The following is an 18,455-nucleotide window of genomic DNA, read 5'->3' as shown; positions in this document are numbered from 1 at the left end:
TGTTACCATACGGATTTAATTAAAAGTTAAAAAATCCTCACGTGTAATATCTTTCTGTGTAAATATCTCATATTACAACGTGGGACACCTGCGGCTTAAAATCCGGTGTGGCTTGTACAAGTACAAAATTGATTTTCTTTCTAAAATTAGAGCCTGCGGCTTTTAATCAGGTGCGCTCTGTAGTACAGAATCTACGGTAAATAAGTTATGCAAAAAGAGCAAAACAAATAGTAAGATAGTGTTCATGGGTTGATTGTCTATTCAGAAATCTGATGGTGGTAGGGAAGAAACTGTTCATGAAACTTTGAGTGTGTGTTTTCAGACTCCTGCACCTCCTCCTTGATGGTACCAATGAGAAGACAGCATGTCCTGGGTGATCAAGGTCCTTAATGATGGATGCCATCTTTTTCAGGCATCTCCTTTTGAAGGTGACCTTGATCCTGGGGAGACTAGTGTCCATTATGGAGCTGGCTAAGTATACAAACTTCTGCAGGTTCTGTTGGTCCTGTGCAGTAGCCCCTCCATACCAGATAGTGATGCAGCCTGTCAGTACTCTCCACGGTACAACTATAAAAGTTATTGAGTGTATTTGTTGACATGCCAAATCTCTTCAAACTCCTAATAAAGTATAGCTGCTGTCTGTGTTGCCTTCTTTATAACCACATCAATATGTTGGGGCCAGGTTAGATCCTCAGAGATCTTGACACCCAGGAACTTGAAGCTATCACTCTCTCAACTTCTGATCCCTTTATGAGGATTGGTCTGTGTTCCTTTGTCTTACCCTTCCTGAAGTCCACAATCAGCTCTTTTGTCTTACTGACATTAAGTGCCAAGTTGTTGCTGCAGCACCACTCCACTGGTTGGCATATCTCACTCCTGTACACCCTCTGGTCACCACCTGAGATTCTACCAACAATGGTTGTATCGTCAGCAAATTTATAGATGGTATTTGAGCTATGCCTAGCCACACAGTCATGTGTATATAAAGAGTAAAGCAGTGGGCTAAGCGTACACACCTGAGGAGCGCCATTGTTGATCAGCAGCAAGGAGGATATATTATCACCAATCTGTACAGATTGTAGTCTTCTGGTTAGGAAGTTGAGGATCCAGTTGCAGAGGGAGGTACAGAGATCCAGGTTCTGCAACTTCTCAATCAGGATTGTGGGAAAGATGGTATTAAATGCTGAGCTATATTCAATGAATAGCATCCTGATGAAGGTGTTTGCGTTGTCCAGGTGACCTAAAGCCGTGTGGAGAGCAATTGAGATTGCGTCTGCCGTTGACCTATTGTGGCAACAGGCAAATTGCAATGGGTCCAGATCCTTGCTGAGGCAGTTCAGTCTAGTCATGACCAACCTCTCAAAGCATTTCATCACTGTCGATGTGAATACTAGGGAGTGATAGTCATTAAGGCAGCCCACATTATTCTTCTTAGGCACTGGTATAATTGTTGCCTTTTTGAAGCAAATGGGAACTTCCATCCGTAGCAGTCAGAGGTTGAAAATGTCCTTGAATAATCCCACTAGTTGGTTGGCACAGGTTATCAGAGCCTTACCAGGTACTCCATCGGGACCTTCCGCCTTGCAAGGGTTCACTCTCTTTAGAGACAGCCGAACATTGGCCTCTGAGATGGAGACCACAAGGTCATCAAGTTTAGCAAGGATCTTCACAGCTGTAGTTGTGTTCTCCCTTTCAAAGCGTGCAGAGAAGGCATTGAGTTCATCTGGTAGGGAAGCATCTCTGCCATTCATGCTGTTGAGTTTCACTTTGTAGGAAGTATTGTCTTGCAAACCCTGCCAGAGTTGCTGTGCATCTAAAGTCACCTCCAACCTCATTCGTAATTGTCTCTTCTCCCTTGAATTAGCCCTCCACAAATCAAACCTGGTTTTCTGGTATAGGCCTGGGTTGCCAGACTTGCATGTCACAAATCTAGCCTTCAGCAGATGACGTACCTCCTGATTCATTCACAGCTTTTGGTTTGGGAATGTACACACTCATCCACACAGATTTTAATGAAGTCGGTAACAACTGCAGCATATTCACCCAGGTTCGAAGATGAATCCCTGAATACAGTCAGGTCTGCCAATTCAAAGCAGTCCTGTTGGCACTCATGTACTTCCCTCGTCCATACCTTCTCAGTCCTCACCGCTGGTGCTGCAGTCTTCAGCCTCTGCCTATACTCAGGGAGTAGAAGTACAGACAAGTGATCAGACTTCCTGAAGTGAGGGTGTGGAATAGCACAGTAGACATCCTTGATGGTGGTGTAATAATGGTCCAGTGTGTTGTTTCCTCTGGTATTACAAGTGATCTGCTGATGGTAGTTGCTTAGTGATTTTTTCAGACTGGCCTGGTTAAAATCTCCCAAAATGATGGTGAAGGTGTTAGGGTGCGCTGTTTCGTGCATGTTGATCCCATTACTCAGATCATCTAAAGCCTGCTTGACATTGGCCTGAGGTGGAATGTAAACTGCTACCAAAATGACACCAGAGAACTCCCGTGGTAGGTAAAAAGGAAGGCTCTTTACTGCTACATATTCCAGGTCTGGTGAGCAGAATTGGGACAGCACTGATATATTTGTGCACCAAGAGTTGATCATGAGGCATACTCCTCCACCTCTGCTTTTGAGAGACTCTATAGATCTATCCTGACGGTGTACAGTAAACCCATCCATCTGGATCGTTGCATCCAGTATGGAAGGGGTTAACCAGGATTCCGTGAAACAAAGGACACGTGTGGTCCTAATGTCCCTCTGATTCAGCACCCTGGCTCTTTGATTTTATTCAGCAGAGACTGCACATTCGCCAGCAAGATAGTCAGTATAGGGAGTTTAAGACCCCATTTCTTTAAAAACACTTGTAATCCTGACCTATGCCCACGTTTCCTTTGAGGTGTCCTCCGTGGGCACTTCCAAACACAACTGGTGTTGTTTCCGTTGGTTTTAAGTTTGTTTTAAATGCATTAAGACATCTTTGTTGACTGTACTGACCTTGGAAGCAGTTGTGCTTTTTAGCTATATCAGGCTGAAATGGGAATATTTAATCATATCCATTGAGAGTACTGCTGCTACTCGAGTCGCACCTAGACGCCCCGGAAGTAATGCAACCAGTTAGAATGCTGTTCATCGTACATCTGTAGATGCTTGTGAGTCTTTGGTGACAAAGGTTCAAAGGTCCAATTTATTGTCAGAGTAATGTATACAATATACATCCCGAAACGCTTTTTCTTCGCAAACATCCATGAAAACAGAGAAGTGCCCCAAAGAATGAACGACAGATAAACCCCAATGTATCCCCCCAGCTCCCCTCCCTCCCACATGTAAGCGGCAGCAAGCAACAAACCTCCCTCCACCCACCGGAAAAAAAGCATCGGCACCCACCACCGAGCACTCAAGTGTGAGCAAAGCAATAGCAAAAACAGACTTGAAGTCTTCACATTTCACCCTGTATACAACATATTCTGTGACTCCGTGAGAGGTACAGAGGCCCAGATTTTGGACCTTTTGATTAGAACTGAGGGTGTGATTCTATTGCACACTGATCTGTAACTAGCAGACTAACATGGGTATTCCAACTACTTTTGATCCTGTTTATTGGAGCCTCTATACCAGGCAACAATGCAACCAGTCAGAATGGTCTCTGTGGTACATCTGTTGAAATTTGCTAGAACCTCTGGTGACACACCAAATCTCAAACTCCTAATGAAGTAGAGTTGTAATCATAAACAGCAGTTTTTGACATAGATATTGCATCAGGTGGTCTAAGACTGAGCAGAGACTCTGTGAGATTATGTCTGTTGTAGACCAGTTGTAGTGGGAGTAAATTGCAGTGGAAATTGTGTTCAGGGAAGAGTTAATTCAAACCATGACCACCTCCTCAAAGCATTTCATCAAAGCAGATGTAAGTGTTACTGAGCAAAAATTGTTGAGGCAGCTCACCCTGCTCTTCGTGGAGATCAGTATGATTATTGCCCTTTTCAAACAGATTGGAACTTCTTACTGCAGCAGTGAGAAGCTGAAGATGTCTTTGAACACACCAACCAGTTGGTCAGCTCAGGTTTTCGGTACCGTAAGATTTACCATTGGTGCTAGATGCCTTGTGAGGGTTCGTCTTGAAGGATGTTCTGGCATCAGCCTCTGAGACAGAGATCACAGGGTTGCCAAATGCTGTGGGGATTCTCTACCAAGATGGTTTTCGAAGGCTCAGTATTTTCATAGCAAGGACTGATAGACTTTTGATGGGAAATTCAGCATATGAGGCTACTGCTGTTAAGTGGCACAGAGGTAAAAGATCAAACATGATATTGCTGGATGGCAGAACAGTCACTAAATGCTGTACTTTTGTTTCCATGTTTTTGTGCTTACTGTAACCAGATATTCTTCCCCTCAAACAATTATATCTGGATTCCTTTAAATATAACAGTAGGGATTTGTTACAGTATTTCCATTCACACTAAACTCCAATCCTTATTCATTGATGACAACACTCTTTCTGCAAACTTGGACCAAACACTCACTATCTATGACCATTTCCTCACTAAACACACTTCCTGATGACATCACCCCAATAACTGCCTCCTGTAAATACAAGGGTATACAAAATTCTGCTGCCACATATTGTAGACACAAGAGATTATGAAGATGCTGGAAATTTTGAGCACCACACAAGATGCAGGAACTCAGCATTTCAGGCAGCATAATATCATTATGCTGGTGTAGCACTTCCATTGCTTGTATCCAGTGCTCCTGATGCAGCCTTCTCTACATTGGTGAAACCCGACGTGAATTGGGAACTGCTATGTCGAGCATCTCTGCTCCGTCCGCCAAGAGTGGAATTTCCCCAATGGCCAACAATTTTAATTCTTGTCTCCATTCCTATTCTAGCATGTCAGTCTCCCTCGGTGGTTCCTTTGTCCATTCGTTTCACCTCACTAATCTCCCTCCTGCATACAGCCCCACAAACAACTAAAATGCTGCACCCGCCCATTTATCTTCTCCATTACCTCCATTCAGAGCCCCAAACAGTTCTTTCAGGTGAGGCAACATTTCACCTGCGAATCTGTTGGGGTCATCGACTCATTCACTGCTCCCAATGCAGCCTCCTCTACATTGGTAAAACCCAATGTAAATTGGGGGACCACTTTGTTTAGCATCTCCGCTCCATCTGCCAAGAGCAGAATTTCCCGGTTACCATCGATTTTAATTCCTATCCCCATTCCTTTTCTGACACGTTGGTCCATTGCCTCCTCTTTTGCCACACTGAGGCCACTCTTAGGGTGGAGGAGCAACATCTCATATTCCGTCTGGATAGCCTCTAACCTGATGGCGTGGACTTCAATTTCTCCTTCCAATGAAAAAAATTCTTCCCTCTTCTTCTATTCCCCATTTTAGCTCTTCTCCACCCCTACCTATCACTTGCCCCTGTGCTTCTCCTCCTTCTCTTTCTCCCAGGTCCATTCTCATTTCCTATCAGGTCCCTTCCTTTCCTTTACCATTCCCAGTCACCTGACTTGAACTTATCATCATCTAGCTAGCCTCCTTCCCCTCCCCCACACCTTTTTATTCTGGCGTCTTCTCCCTTCCTTTCCAGTCCTGAAGAAGGATCTCGGCCCAAAACATCGACTGTTTATTAATTTCCTTGGATGCTGCCTGACCTGCTGAATTCCAGCAGCATTTTGTGTGTGTTGCTCCGGATTTCTGGCATCTGCAGAATCTCACGTTTATGTTGTTTATCCTCATCAGAGTAGTATTCATGATTTAGTACTGACCAACAGTATAGCTGGTTTGCCCCCTTCAGTCCTAGACTACCGTTACATTTCACTTACAATTTTAGGTAAAACATTTACAGTTACGAACTTAGGGAGGAAAACTAAACAGCTGAACAATGTAATGCCTTGTAATACTGCAAAAGATAAGAGATTCAGCTGTCCACAATGGTGCAAAACTAATTAGACCTGCCTGGGCCCCCCTCCCCACGTTATATACCACTGAAATTGCAATTACACACTCTATAAAAACAACAGGAGACCATATTACCCTTGAAAACATTGACAAGGCCACATGTGGAGTTCAACTCACTTTAAGAAAGGATATAGTAGCATTGAAAGCAGTTCAAGAGAAATTTACAAAGCTATTCTTGGGATGAGGGAATGGTCCCAAAACCAAAACAGACTGGGTCTGTACTGTTCAGAGTTTAGAAGAATAGGGATGATCTTATTGAACCATGGGAAGTCCTAAACTAGTGTAACAGGATAAATGTTAATTTGCTAAGAACCAGTAGAAACACGATCAAGGACACAAATTCAAAATAATAGGACAATCATTTAAAAGTGAGATATGGAGAAGTTTTTTTCTCACAACATGTGGCAAAACTCTGGAATTCTCTGCCCCAGAGTGTGGTGGAGGCTAGTTCATTCGAAATACTTAAAGCAGAGGTACCTCACTTTCTTCAAAGATCAAAGGATTGAGGGATCAAATATGAAAGGAATCATGGTGAGACAGGCTTGAGGGTAGCATGTTTCTGCTATCTTTTGTGTTCTGTTTAAGATCAGAGCTCTTCTGTTAGGCATGTCCATATGGTCACTTATATTGATTAAAAGAACAATGTCAGATGTAAAACTATCACATAACAAACAACTATCACTTGCAGGTGTCTTGCATGTTTTTACTAGCTTTTTGGAAATCAGAACTGAAAGGCCTGGTTCTAACTTTTAAACTGTATTTTCTTAGCCCAAGACTCCCCAATGAATGGAAAAGACTTGATGTTTATTTCCCCTCAATATTTTAAAAGCTGATCAAATTCCAGGGAATATACTTGTTTATAATATTGCTGTGTTAAATGTGTGGATTCCATGAATACTACTCATGATGTAGTGCTCAGAACTGTTCATCAGAATTCAAAGATGATCCAATCAATAGAGTAACAGCATCAACTTCTCTGATTTCCAAAAGAGTGGATGATTTTTGAAACATAATCCTTGAATACAGTCTGTCCATTGATACACTTAACCATTGCTTTTCAAAGTTTTCAGGAATCAGGATTAGAAATTAACTTCCAAGCTAATCTGTTCGCCCTTTAGTAAAAGTAACGCAATTAGATTTTAGAACTTAACAAACGCGGGGAGTAATTCGAGCACCAAATACGTTGACGCTTAAAGTACAATTAGTTTAAACAGATGTCTTGTAAAAATAATAAATAACACAGTATTACATTCCAGTAACTCCCGTCATTTGGGACATGCAGCTAACGCAGACACCGTAGGATGAATCCACTTAATTTAAGAAATTTTCAGAAACGTTTCCCATGACGGGACCTGTTCAGTATACGCGGCCCTCGTATCAGGTGAGGGGGCGACAGCGATCAATTCAACAAGTTTGCAGCCTTCTCCAGGTATCCCGACAGTGTAACCCGCGGAGACAGAAAACTATTTCCCGTGCAGCAAATAACATGGCTAGATGCTCTTTAGTAACACAGAGGGGGAGACGGAGCTCCTTTTACTCACAGGCCGGGGGGTGGGGGGCTCCAATTAACTTTCTCAGCAGCTCAAGCTTCTCCTCAATCAATCTCCGTCACCAGGCCAACAGCGGCCGGAAATGCGTCACCCAGCCGCCGCCGAACGCGCCCGCACGCTCGTGCCCGCTGAAGTGTGCGCGCCGCAATGGCGGTAACAGGTAGTTTGGTTCTTTTAGTCCTCTGCGTGCTGATGAGTTCCAGTAAAATTGTGTCTTTAGTTGCAGGATTTTCATTGTTTAGGGAGTTGGGAAAGCAGTTCAAACGCACGAATTCAAATGTTATAATCTCAGGATTAGCGCACATAGCCAGGCCATGCTCTCTTCTCGCTACTGTTTTCAGGAAGAAGGTACTGTACAGGAGCGTCAGGACCCACACCACCATGTTCAGGAACAGTTATTATACCTTAACCATCAGGCTCATGAATCAGGGGATAGCTTCACTCGCCCCATCACTGAACTATCAGCTCACTTTCAAGAACTGTTCATCTTGTTCTCGATATTTATTGCTTATTTGTTATTATGATTCCTCTTCCTGCATTTGCAGAGTTGTCATTTGCACACTGGTTGTCTGCCCTGTCAGTACGGTCTTTGATTAATTCTGTTATGGTTATTGGATTTATTATTGAGTGTGCCTGCAAGAAAAAGAATTTCAGGATTGTATATATGTACTTTGATAATAAATTTACTTTGAACATACGTCCCGTGTTCATATGCTGAGGAGGGAGGTTGAAGCAGATGACTGCATGGCTGCTGTTGGTGTGGGCGAAGGGCTGTGGAGTTCTCAGGCATTGGAGCTGTTTATTAGCAAAGTAGAACCTGAACTAAGGGATGGGGTTGCCCCTGTTTAGGACCAGGATTAATATTCTTACAGGGGGTGTTTACTAATGTTTTTGGGAGAGTTTCAACCAGTTTGGCAGGAGAATGGGAATATTAAAGGAATTAAAATAAGACAGCCAAAGCATGAAGAGGGAGTTGGAAAAGGAGTAAATGAAATAAATACAAACCCCATTTCCAGAAAAGTTGGGATATTTTCCAAAATGCAATAAAAACAAAAATCTGATATATTAATTCACGTGAACCTTTATTTAACTGACAAAAGTACAAAGAAAAGATTTTCAATAGTTTTACTGACCAACTTAATTGTATTTTGTAAATATACACAAATTTAGGATTTGATGGCTGCAACACACTCAACAAAAGTTGGGACAGAGTTAAAATAAGATTGAAAAGTGCACAGAATATTCAAGTAACACCGGTTTGGAAGACTCCACATTAAGCAGGCTAATTGGTAGCAGGTGAGGTATCATGACAGGGTATAAAAGTAGCGTCCATCAAAGGCTCAGTCTTTGCAAGCAAGGATGGGTCGTGGCTCACCCCTTTGTGCCAAAATTCGTGAGAGAATTGTTAGTCAGTTCAAAGGGAACATTTCCCAACGCAAGATTGCAGCGAATTTAGGTCTTTCAACATCTACAGTACATAACATTGTGAAAAGATTCAGAGAATTCAGAGATATCTCAGTGCGTAAAGGGCAAGGTCGGAAACCACTGTTGAATGCGCGTGATCTTCGAGCCCTCAGGCGGCACTGCCTAAGAAACTGTCATGTTACTGTGACAATTACAGCCACCTGGGCTCAGGAGTACTTCGGAAAACCATTGTCACTTAACAGTCCATCGCTGCATCCAGAAATGCAACTTGAAACTGTATTACGCAAAGAGGAAGCCATACATCAACTCTATGCAGAAACGCTGGCGAGTTCTCTGGGCCCGAGCTCATCTCAGATGGACCGAAAGACTGTGGAACCGTGTGCTGTGGTCAGATGAGTCCACATTTCAGCTAGTTTTCGGAAAAAACGGGCGTCGAGTTCTCCGTGCCAAAGATGAAAACGACCATCCTGATTGTTATCAGTGAAAAGTGCAAAAACCAGCATCTGTGATGGTATGGGGGTGCATCAGTGCCCATGGCATGGGTAAGTTGCATGTATGTGAAGGTACCATTGTCTCTGAGGCGTATATTAGGATTTTAGAAAGACATATGTTGCCATCAAGGCGACGTCTCTTCCCGGGACATCCATGCTTATTTCAGCAGTACAATGCCAGACCACATTCTGCACGGGCTACAACAGCGTGGCTTTGAGAGTGCGTGTGCTTGACTGGCCTGCTGCCAGTCCAGATCTATCTCCTATTGAAAATGTATGGCGCATCATAAAGAGGAGAATCAGACAACAGAGACCACGGACTGTTGAGCAGCTGAAGTCTTATATCAAGCAAGAATGGGCAAAATTTCCAATTGTAAATCTACTACAATTAGTATCCTCAGTTCCAAAATGATTAAAAAGTGTTATTAAAAGGAAAGTTATTAAAATAATTGTTGGTCGGTTAAATAAAGGTTCACGTGAATTAACATATCACAGATTTTTGTTTTTATTGCATTTTGGAAAATATCCCAACTTTTCTGGAAATGGGGTTTGTAGATGGCAAAAACGTAACTGGAGCAACAATGGGCTCTAAGTACAGAAAGATATTAAAATCAATAAAAATTAAGGACACTGTGCTTGAATGGTCACAGTAATGACAAGGTTCACATCCTCCCCAAATTACAACAGGTTTCCATTCCCGGAAGCTATTTATAATACAAAGTGTGTGGAAAGGGGGCACAGAAACAGCTGTGATAGGAGAGCCAGCACATGTAGGAAGAGTGACTGCCAGCTGTTCTCACTGACTCAGTGAGTGGGTGAGTCTGTTAAGTGTTTCCAAACCTGCATAGCATGGTTGTCATGGCTGATGGTTGGGGAGAGAAGGCACATGGAAATGCTCTGTTCCACCCAGCTGAAGATGCCTGCAGCAACTAATAAATCTATTCTGCTGGACCCCCAAATGCTTGATTCTATGTATAGGCTGGGCATTCTTAACCTGGGGAGGACCTGTAAATAAATTAATTGCACAATGAATTGCAAATGAATCAGAATTAGATTTGTTATTGTATGACATGAACTTTGTTGTTTTATGGTAGTAGCACAGTGAAACTACATTTGGTATGTCTTTGGTGCATACCAAATCTTTTCAAATCCTAATGAAGTATGCCTTCATGTGTTGGGCCCTGGATAGATCTCTGAAATTTTGATGCCTAGGAAACTTGAAGCTGCTCACACTTTCCACCACTGACTCCTCAATGAAGATTGGTGGGTGTTCCCCAATTTCCCCTTCTGGAAGTCCACAATCAATTATTTTGTCCTTCTGACATTGAATGAAAAGTTGTTTTTACAAAACCAATCAATCTACCTCCTTCCTTAATGCCGCCTCGTTGCCACCTGAGATTGAGCCAACAATATTGTCTTTAACAAATTTATAAATGGTGCTTGATTTGTGGATAGACATTCATGGGTGTAGAGAGCGTGGGCTAAGCATGTATCTTCAACATGCAGCTGTGCTGATTGTCAGCATGGAGATGTTACCAATCCACACTGATTGATCTGATAAGGTAGTCATAGATGTAGTTGCAGAGGGAGGTACTGATTCAGATGTATTTAACACATGTACATTGAAGTACTATGAAATGTGTGATTTCCATTAACAACCAACAAGGATTTGCTGGGGGCAGCTCCCAAGTGTTGCCACATACCCTGGTGCCAACATAAAATGCCCACCATGCTTAGCAGAACATCACAGAACACAACAAAACAAAACAAAACAGAACATACCAAGCAGCAACAGCAAAATAAGCCCCATTCCTGCCCCACTCACAACCACCCTCCCGTGCACATACACAGTTCTCTAACTCCAGGACAGGCAGAGTTGGTGTTCAGCCTGAGGCAGAGTTATGGATTTGCATACACTGGGCCCCAACTTCCCCAGTGGACTCGCAGAGTTTCACAGACTTGCGACTCCAGCCATTGGGTCTCAACTCTTGGATTTCTAATTGACTTTAAAGCTTTGATCTATACCTCCAATCAACCAGGTTACGATCCAGACCTCTGAATCTGAAGCTTGGTGGTAGGTACTGAGGGGATGATGGTGTTGAACACCATTTTCCAACAGCTCTTGCCTTCCTATAGTTCATCTTTGACTCTTCTGGATCTCAAGAGAAAGACTGGCTATTGATGTCAATTACAAGCTCATAGACTAGCTAATTTCTATATCCTCATACCCTGTCTTGTATAGGCAGTTTGTTACATTGTATAAATTCATCTGCCTCTGTAACACTGACTCCATTTCACATTTTGCTCTCTCTTTCATTCCATTTGTATCTGAACTGGCTATTTTTTTAATCTTTCATTGTTATTTTTGTTGAGTACTTTTTTATAGTCTTGCCTGCTAGGCATGTCCTTCAGCCTTGCTATTAGTAACAAATTACAAAGAAGCTCAATCTATATTTAAATGTCACATTATGGTTTTAACCAATTAGAATAATAATTTTTTACACATACCCCTTCCCCATCTTCTCTGATACTTACAACTAACTAGTTTTCTTCTTTTCAAGACATGAAGCGATGTCCCGGATCGGAAACATCAATTTTCTCTTTCCACAGAAGCCATCTGACCTGCTATATGTATCCAGCATTTTCTGTTTTCATTTGGCCATGGACCTCCCATGGTCCTATTCATTTGTTCAACATAAAGGATATTATGCCAAGCAGCATAATGGTTCCACATACCTTAACTGTGAAATCTCTCATGTTTTAATGCCTATACCAGTTAGTTCTAGACTCCAAAGAACGAATCTTCCCCCCCCCTCCTGTGTATTTCACCGATTCATACCAGAACACCTCAATATTGAACAAAGCAATAATTGCCTTTTTAAATGTAGTAATCAGTTTTCAGTCCAGTTAACTCAAGTGCCTCCATGTGGTAAAACATGGCAGCTGCTGTTAGGTCTTTGTTTACACAGTTACACCTTATAATTTTAAAGTCTTGTAAGTATCAGTTCGTTTAATGGAAGGCCATTTCTCTTCCTTCACTTGTTAACAAAAAAATTGTCTAACTTTGTTTCTCTACTCCCTAATGGAGGGAAAATATGACACGCTTGCAGAAAGAGACAAGCAGGTTTATGATTGACAAGGGACGAGTGAGAATGAGGACTGAAGGAACTAAATGTTAGACAAAACAAGGTCTACAGAAATTGAGGAGTTTGAAGATAAATGCCAAAGATATAATGATCTACATCCAAGAACTTCGCTTTACAGACAGTGGGTTTTGGAGTTGGAAGGTAGCAAATATGACACCACTTTAAGAAAAATGGCAACAGAGCAGAGAAGCATCAACACAAGGAAATCTGTAGATGCTGGAAATTCAAGCAACATGCACAAAATGCTGGTGGAACGCAGCAGGCCACACGGCATCTCTAGGAAGAAGTACAGTTGAAGTTTCGGGCCGAGACCCTTCGTCAGGACCAACTGAAAGAAGAGATAGTAAGAGATTTGAGAGGGGGAGGGGGAAATACAAAAAGATAGGAGAAGACAGGAGGGGAAGGGATGAAGCTAAGATCTGGAAAGTTGATCGGCAAAAGGGATACAGAGTTGGAGAAGGGAGAGGGTCATGGGACGGGAGGCCTAGGGAGAAGCATCAACCTCCAGTTACTACTAGAAGGAGAGAAATTACTGGAATCTATAATGAAGGCTGGAGGCAATGTGAATTTTTGGAGGGAAATTCATGTTTTATTTATCCATTGGAGTTCTTTTGAGGATGGATTTGGGGGAATCAGTTGATGCATATTTGGACTTGCGGAATGCTTTCTGAAAGATCCCTGTGGTATAAAATGACATAATTTAAAATTTTCTGATGATTATAAACTAGGTGAGACTGCTAGTGTGGAAGAGGTTTTATAAAAGCTTCAAGGGGAAAAGATCTTGTGCCAAACAAGAATGGGGATGGTGAAAATCATTGAACACCAACTTTCTGATTTCCACAAGAATCTTGATACGCAGAAGAAATGGGAGTGGGAACAGGCCACTTGACCCTTTAAGCCTGCTCCACTACACATGTTCATCTTCTTCATGCACTGTTCTCATATCTCTTGATTCTCTTATTTATTTATAAGTATGACCGCCATGGTTTTGAATTAACTCAGTGACAGTCTCCAGTGTAGAGGATTCCAAAGAATCATCATTCTTTGTGTGAAAATTTCTCATCTTGTTCCTGGATGCTGCAGAAACCCCTTTTTACTGGGCATCTCTAGAAAAGGTTCTTTAGCCCCTTGCTAATAGCCACCACACTCAGTGCTGAGAAAACCCATCTTTCTCCAGCTTTGTACGTCTAGAGTGTGTACAACTTTGGTCCTGCCAGATCCGTGAGATTTGGCTGTTTTGCCCACCCAAACTCCGGTTTGTGTGGATATTGTGTGATTTACTGCCCTGCAATAGCCTGTCGGCATGAAATAATGGATCGCTCACTGCACACAATTATAAAGAAGTATATTTGTGAGTGTTAACAACCAAAGAATTAGTAAAGGAAAAGAAACAAAAAGGGCCCATGATAATTAAACAGTCAAATGTTTAGAGCTCAAGACTTCCAAAAGCCATATTCACCAATCCTCAATAAACCCCTGAGCCTTGGCTTCATCGAATCGCGTTTCCCACTGGATCGAATCCTGCAATCGGTTCTTTCCAGCGTCTTCTCTCTTCATCTCCTGCGGAACAAAGACCCACCACCGGTGTCAGTCACAAAGCCTTCTCTAGAAACTCCCTATTCCTTCTCCTGATTGGATGGCCCATATTCCTAAGCATCCCTTATCTCTAACAGTAATCCAAACACTGCTTCATTACATGAAATACCCTACAATATTAGAAGTGAAACCTGTACCAAAACATTACACTACTGTTTATTCTGAGATGTGACCCCAATTCTAGATTACGTATCTTCCTTGCATGCAGCCTTTAAAAATTTGAAACTCTCTCCTACCTTTCTAAACTCTAAAAAATATAGTCCCAGTCTACTCAGTTTCTCCTCGTAGAGCAAGCCCGCCAATCCTAGAACCAGTCTTGTGGATTGATTTAGCACTCTCTTAATCTCAAGTCCATCCTTTCATAGGTAAGGAAACCAAAACTACACAGTATTCAAGATGCAGTCTCAGAAAGAAACAGTACAATTCCAGAAAGACTTCCTTCCTCTTGTAATCAAATCCCCTCAACAACATTCAATCGCTCTAGTTAAAGCAGAAAAAAATGCCAGGAATATTCAAATATTCATGCAGCATCTGTAGAAAGAAAAATTAAGTTGACATTTTAGGTTTATGACCTTTCATAAGAACAATGTCTGCAACTTTGTGAGTATGTCTGGGATGCTGCTTAACTAAGTTTTAAAGCACCTTTGTAGAGATGAACTTTTACAAGTTCATCCCTACAAAGGTGCTTTAAAACTTAGTACCTCTCTGTCTGGTACTCACTGGGAGAGGATAAGCCCAGCACACGTCAGATGTGTCCACTTCTAACACAGAAGGTCTGGAGGGGTTCGGATGGCAGAAATTGGGAGCAGTAGTGAAGTGCCTCTTGAGCTCCTCAAAGGCGCGCGCGCGGTCCATGGAAGCAGACCAGGTTATCCATGAGGTAGGTGACTTGGTGAGGGAGGCAAGTGGAGAGGTGATTTAGCTGTAGTTTTAGATAAAACTGCAGTAGATGTTGGAGAAGCCCAGGAAGCACTCTGACTGAAGGAGCATGGTTATGGCCATTCAATGATGGTGTGCGCTTTCTCTGGGTCCAGGGTTATATCTTTGGATGAAAGGACATAATCCAGGAAGGAAGTGACTGGGCTGTGAAACTGGCATTCCTCTAACTTGCAGTACAGTTGGTTTTCGAGGAGATACTGAAGGACTGATTGGGTGTGACATACGTGGTATTGGGGTTCCTTGGAGAAGTTGAGGATGTACTCAAGATAGATGAACACAGCTGTGTAGCATGTTTCAGAGGATTTCATTAATGAAGGCTTGACAAATGGCTGGACTGTTGGAAAGGTTCTGGGAATGGAACCGGGTTCTGGCTGGTGATCTGCAGGGTCGTTTTGTAAGACATTTAGCGATAAGGATTGGCCAGAGTGATGAGGCTTTCAAGATCAGTAGACATCTCCCAAGTAGACAGCTTGTCTTTCAAGTGCTCCAAGTGGCTGTGATAGCAATGGGTCAGAAGTGCTTTTGCAGTCCAGCTGCACTCTGCAGCATAGTCCAGCACTGAGTGTGAAGCTGGACACAGGTGAAGTATCCGATCCACTACCTTCTTTCCACTTGCCGGATGGTCAAAAACCAGGTACATCTCAGTGGTGAGTTTATGCAAATAGTGGTTTTATTGTCCCAGTTAGCAGCGGCCCAGTAAGAGAGAGATGACAAAGGCAATCTCAACTCAGTCCTTAGAATACAGAGAAAGCTGGAGCTCTAAGGCCAAGATGAGAAGTTGTAGCATTGGGTTGGGGATCCATCGAAGCATTCAGGCACCGGAATCCGGGGCTCAGAAGGAGGATGTTGACTGGTGCAGCGTTGATATAACGAGGCAGAGAGTTGGTTGAGAGTGGTGAGCTGGTGGTCAGTGGCTTCTGGATCATGTACTTGTGCTGATGGATGACTTCATTTATGTGAGCAAATTCTGCTAGGTCCATCACTGGTTCGCACATCCTGTCAGAAAATGTAGAGGAGGCGTGACTGAAATTTAGAGTTGCAGAGATGATTTAGTGGTGCATGATGACTTTAAAAATAAACTGCAGAATAACAAGCCACAAGAGGCCACAAAACAAGTGAGAACAAATACTTAATGTGACAAGGCAACAAGTTGACTAAAGGCTAGGAGCAACTGGTTCAGGCTGAATGATTCGGTGGGTAACCGAGGACCGTGGGTGAGAGCTGGGTTGAAATAGGTTGCAGGTGATGAGTTGAAAATGAGTGGCAGATGGCTCTTATTAGCTGGGTGGAGACTGAGAGGTGCCTGCCTCCGCAGGGCTGACAAATTGTTCTCATAATATTTGAGTCATGAATTTATAGTTTAATGTTCCATACAATGGATTTGAGCACATAATTGGGACTGACCCTTTGTGCAGTACTAAGGGTGTGGAGATGCTGCCTGAACTCCCAGATGGTTGCAAAGATTCATAGAATGATTTCAAACAACAAAGGAGAGATTGTCACCAATGTGCTGCTCATTATTTATTTTCAGATTGTACCAATAAAATAATAGATCTGGTTGTATGATTTATCAAATGTTATTTTAATGCTTACACTTTGAATGTAAGATGCTTTGTGATCACCCAATCGTGAAAGGTGCCATGTAAATGGAACCCTTTAGAAACATTGGAAAGTGCAGCATCAGAAAACGGCATTTCATTTATCGAGACCCAAAACAAGTATGTTCATATCAAAAGCTAGTTAGAAAAAACAAGAGGTCAGTATACAAAATATCTTTGTGATACAATTTAATAATGCAATTTATATACTCATCTATTATGTTATATTTTATAAAGTTTCAATTCTACAGCTTCAATCACAGATATAACACTAATACATTTCAAAAGTACTTCATTGGTTGTAAAGCATGTTGGGAGATCCATAATCTGCCTGAGACACATTTTATAAATATGTCCAAACAACAACACACACAAAATGCTGGTAGAACACAGCAGGCCAGGCAGCATCGATAGGGAGAAGCGCTGTCAACGTTTTGGGCGGAGACCCTTCGTCAGGACTAACTGAAAGAAAAGATAGTTCTTTTTCAGTTAGTCCTGATGAAGGGTCTCGGCCCGAAACGTCAACAGTGCTTCTTCCTATAGATGCTGCCTGGCCTGCTGTGTTCTACCAGCATTTTGTGTGTGTTGCTTGAATTTCCAGCATCTGCAGATTTCCTCGTGTCTTGCTGTGAAAGTTCATTTCCTAATTATGGTAAACGCTGCACTACATGAAAATTACCACTAAGTGGCTCCATAATCCTTTTCTATATGAATTCAGTTAGGAGCAATTTTACTTGTAATTTAATATCCTTTAACAATGCAAAATGTTCCAAGTTGCATCATAGAAATGTTATCAATGTAAATTTGATAATGTTTTATTAGGACAGTTAGGCAAGGCCTTAAATGATTACTTATCTGTATTTACTGTGGAGAAGGAAATATAAATTGGAATTGGGAAAGAAGACTGTTGGTACAGGTGTTGAAAATAAGAGCAAGGTTGCAGCTATATAAAACTTCACTCAGACCACATTTAGAATATTATGCGCAGTTCTGGTTATCCCATTATAGGAAGGAGGCGCAAAAGAAATTTACCAGGATGCTGCCTGAATTATAAGGACAAGATGGACAAAGTGGGTTGTTGTTAGAATATAAGAGGCAGTGGAGAGAACTGATGGAGGTTTTAATAACCATGAGAGGGATGGGTAGGGTAGACAGATACTGTTCCTCAGGGTAAAAATGTTAGATGTTAAAACACTAGAACATATGCTTTTAAGGTGGGTGGTCTATAAATGCAACATGAGTGACATTTTTTTTTACACAAATTGGTATGTGCCTGGAATAGATTACCAGGAATCAGACAGTTTGGTGGAATTTGAGGCTTTCAGATAGACATTAGGAGGGATATGGATATGGATGCTACACAGGAGGGAGGATATTTAGTAGAAATCAATATAATGATCAGCACTGCCTTGTGGGCTGAATGGCCTGTCTGGTGCTGTCCTGTTCTATGTAGGACAATGCTCCCTGAAACATTGACAGTACAAAAGAAGGTGCTAGAGGCACTGAGGTGCATAAAACTGGACAAATTAATGGAATCTAACCAAGTGTATCCTAAGTCATTGTGGGAAACGAGGGAAGAAATTGCAGTGGCCCTGGCAGAATTTGTTTTGTATCTTCCTTAGACTTAGGTGAGGTGCCAGAAAATTGGAGGGTGTTTAATATTGTAATTATGAAGGCTGCAGCGACAAGCCAGGGAACTCCAGGCCAGTGCATCTAACAAGAATGGTGGGGCAGTTACTGGAGAGGATGCTGAG

At 42.2% G+C, this 18,455-nt stretch overlaps 2 protein-coding genes across 2 annotated transcripts in view; one reads left to right on the top strand and one right to left on the bottom strand.

Annotated features, from left to right (window-relative positions):
- elmod2 (ELMO/CED-12 domain containing 2) overlaps window positions 1-7,619 on the bottom strand; it is a 35,536-nt gene extending 27,917 nt beyond the window's left edge. The window contains exon 1 of the mRNA XM_073042741.1: window positions 7,498-7,619. The gene's annotated coding sequence lies outside the window, so the exon portion shown is untranslated. The remainder of the gene's footprint in view (window positions 1-7,497) is intronic.
- A 10-nt stretch (window positions 7,620-7,629) lies between these two features.
- LOC140726403 (alpha-1,3-mannosyl-glycoprotein 4-beta-N-acetylglucosaminyltransferase B-like) overlaps window positions 7,630-18,455 on the top strand; it is a 203,860-nt gene continuing 193,034 nt past the window's right edge. The window contains exon 1 of the mRNA XM_073042738.1: window positions 7,630-7,666. Coding sequence (XP_072898839.1) covers window positions 7,654-7,666 — 13 coding nt within the window. The 5' untranslated portion in view covers window positions 7,630-7,653. The remainder of the gene's footprint in view (window positions 7,667-18,455) is intronic.

Source organism: Hemitrygon akajei, chromosome 4, assembly GCF_048418815.1.
Source record: "Hemitrygon akajei chromosome 4, sHemAka1.3, whole genome shotgun sequence".
Taxonomy (NCBI): Eukaryota; Metazoa; Chordata; class Chondrichthyes; order Myliobatiformes; family Dasyatidae; genus Hemitrygon; species Hemitrygon akajei.
This window is presented reverse-complemented; position numbering and strand designations above follow the sequence as displayed.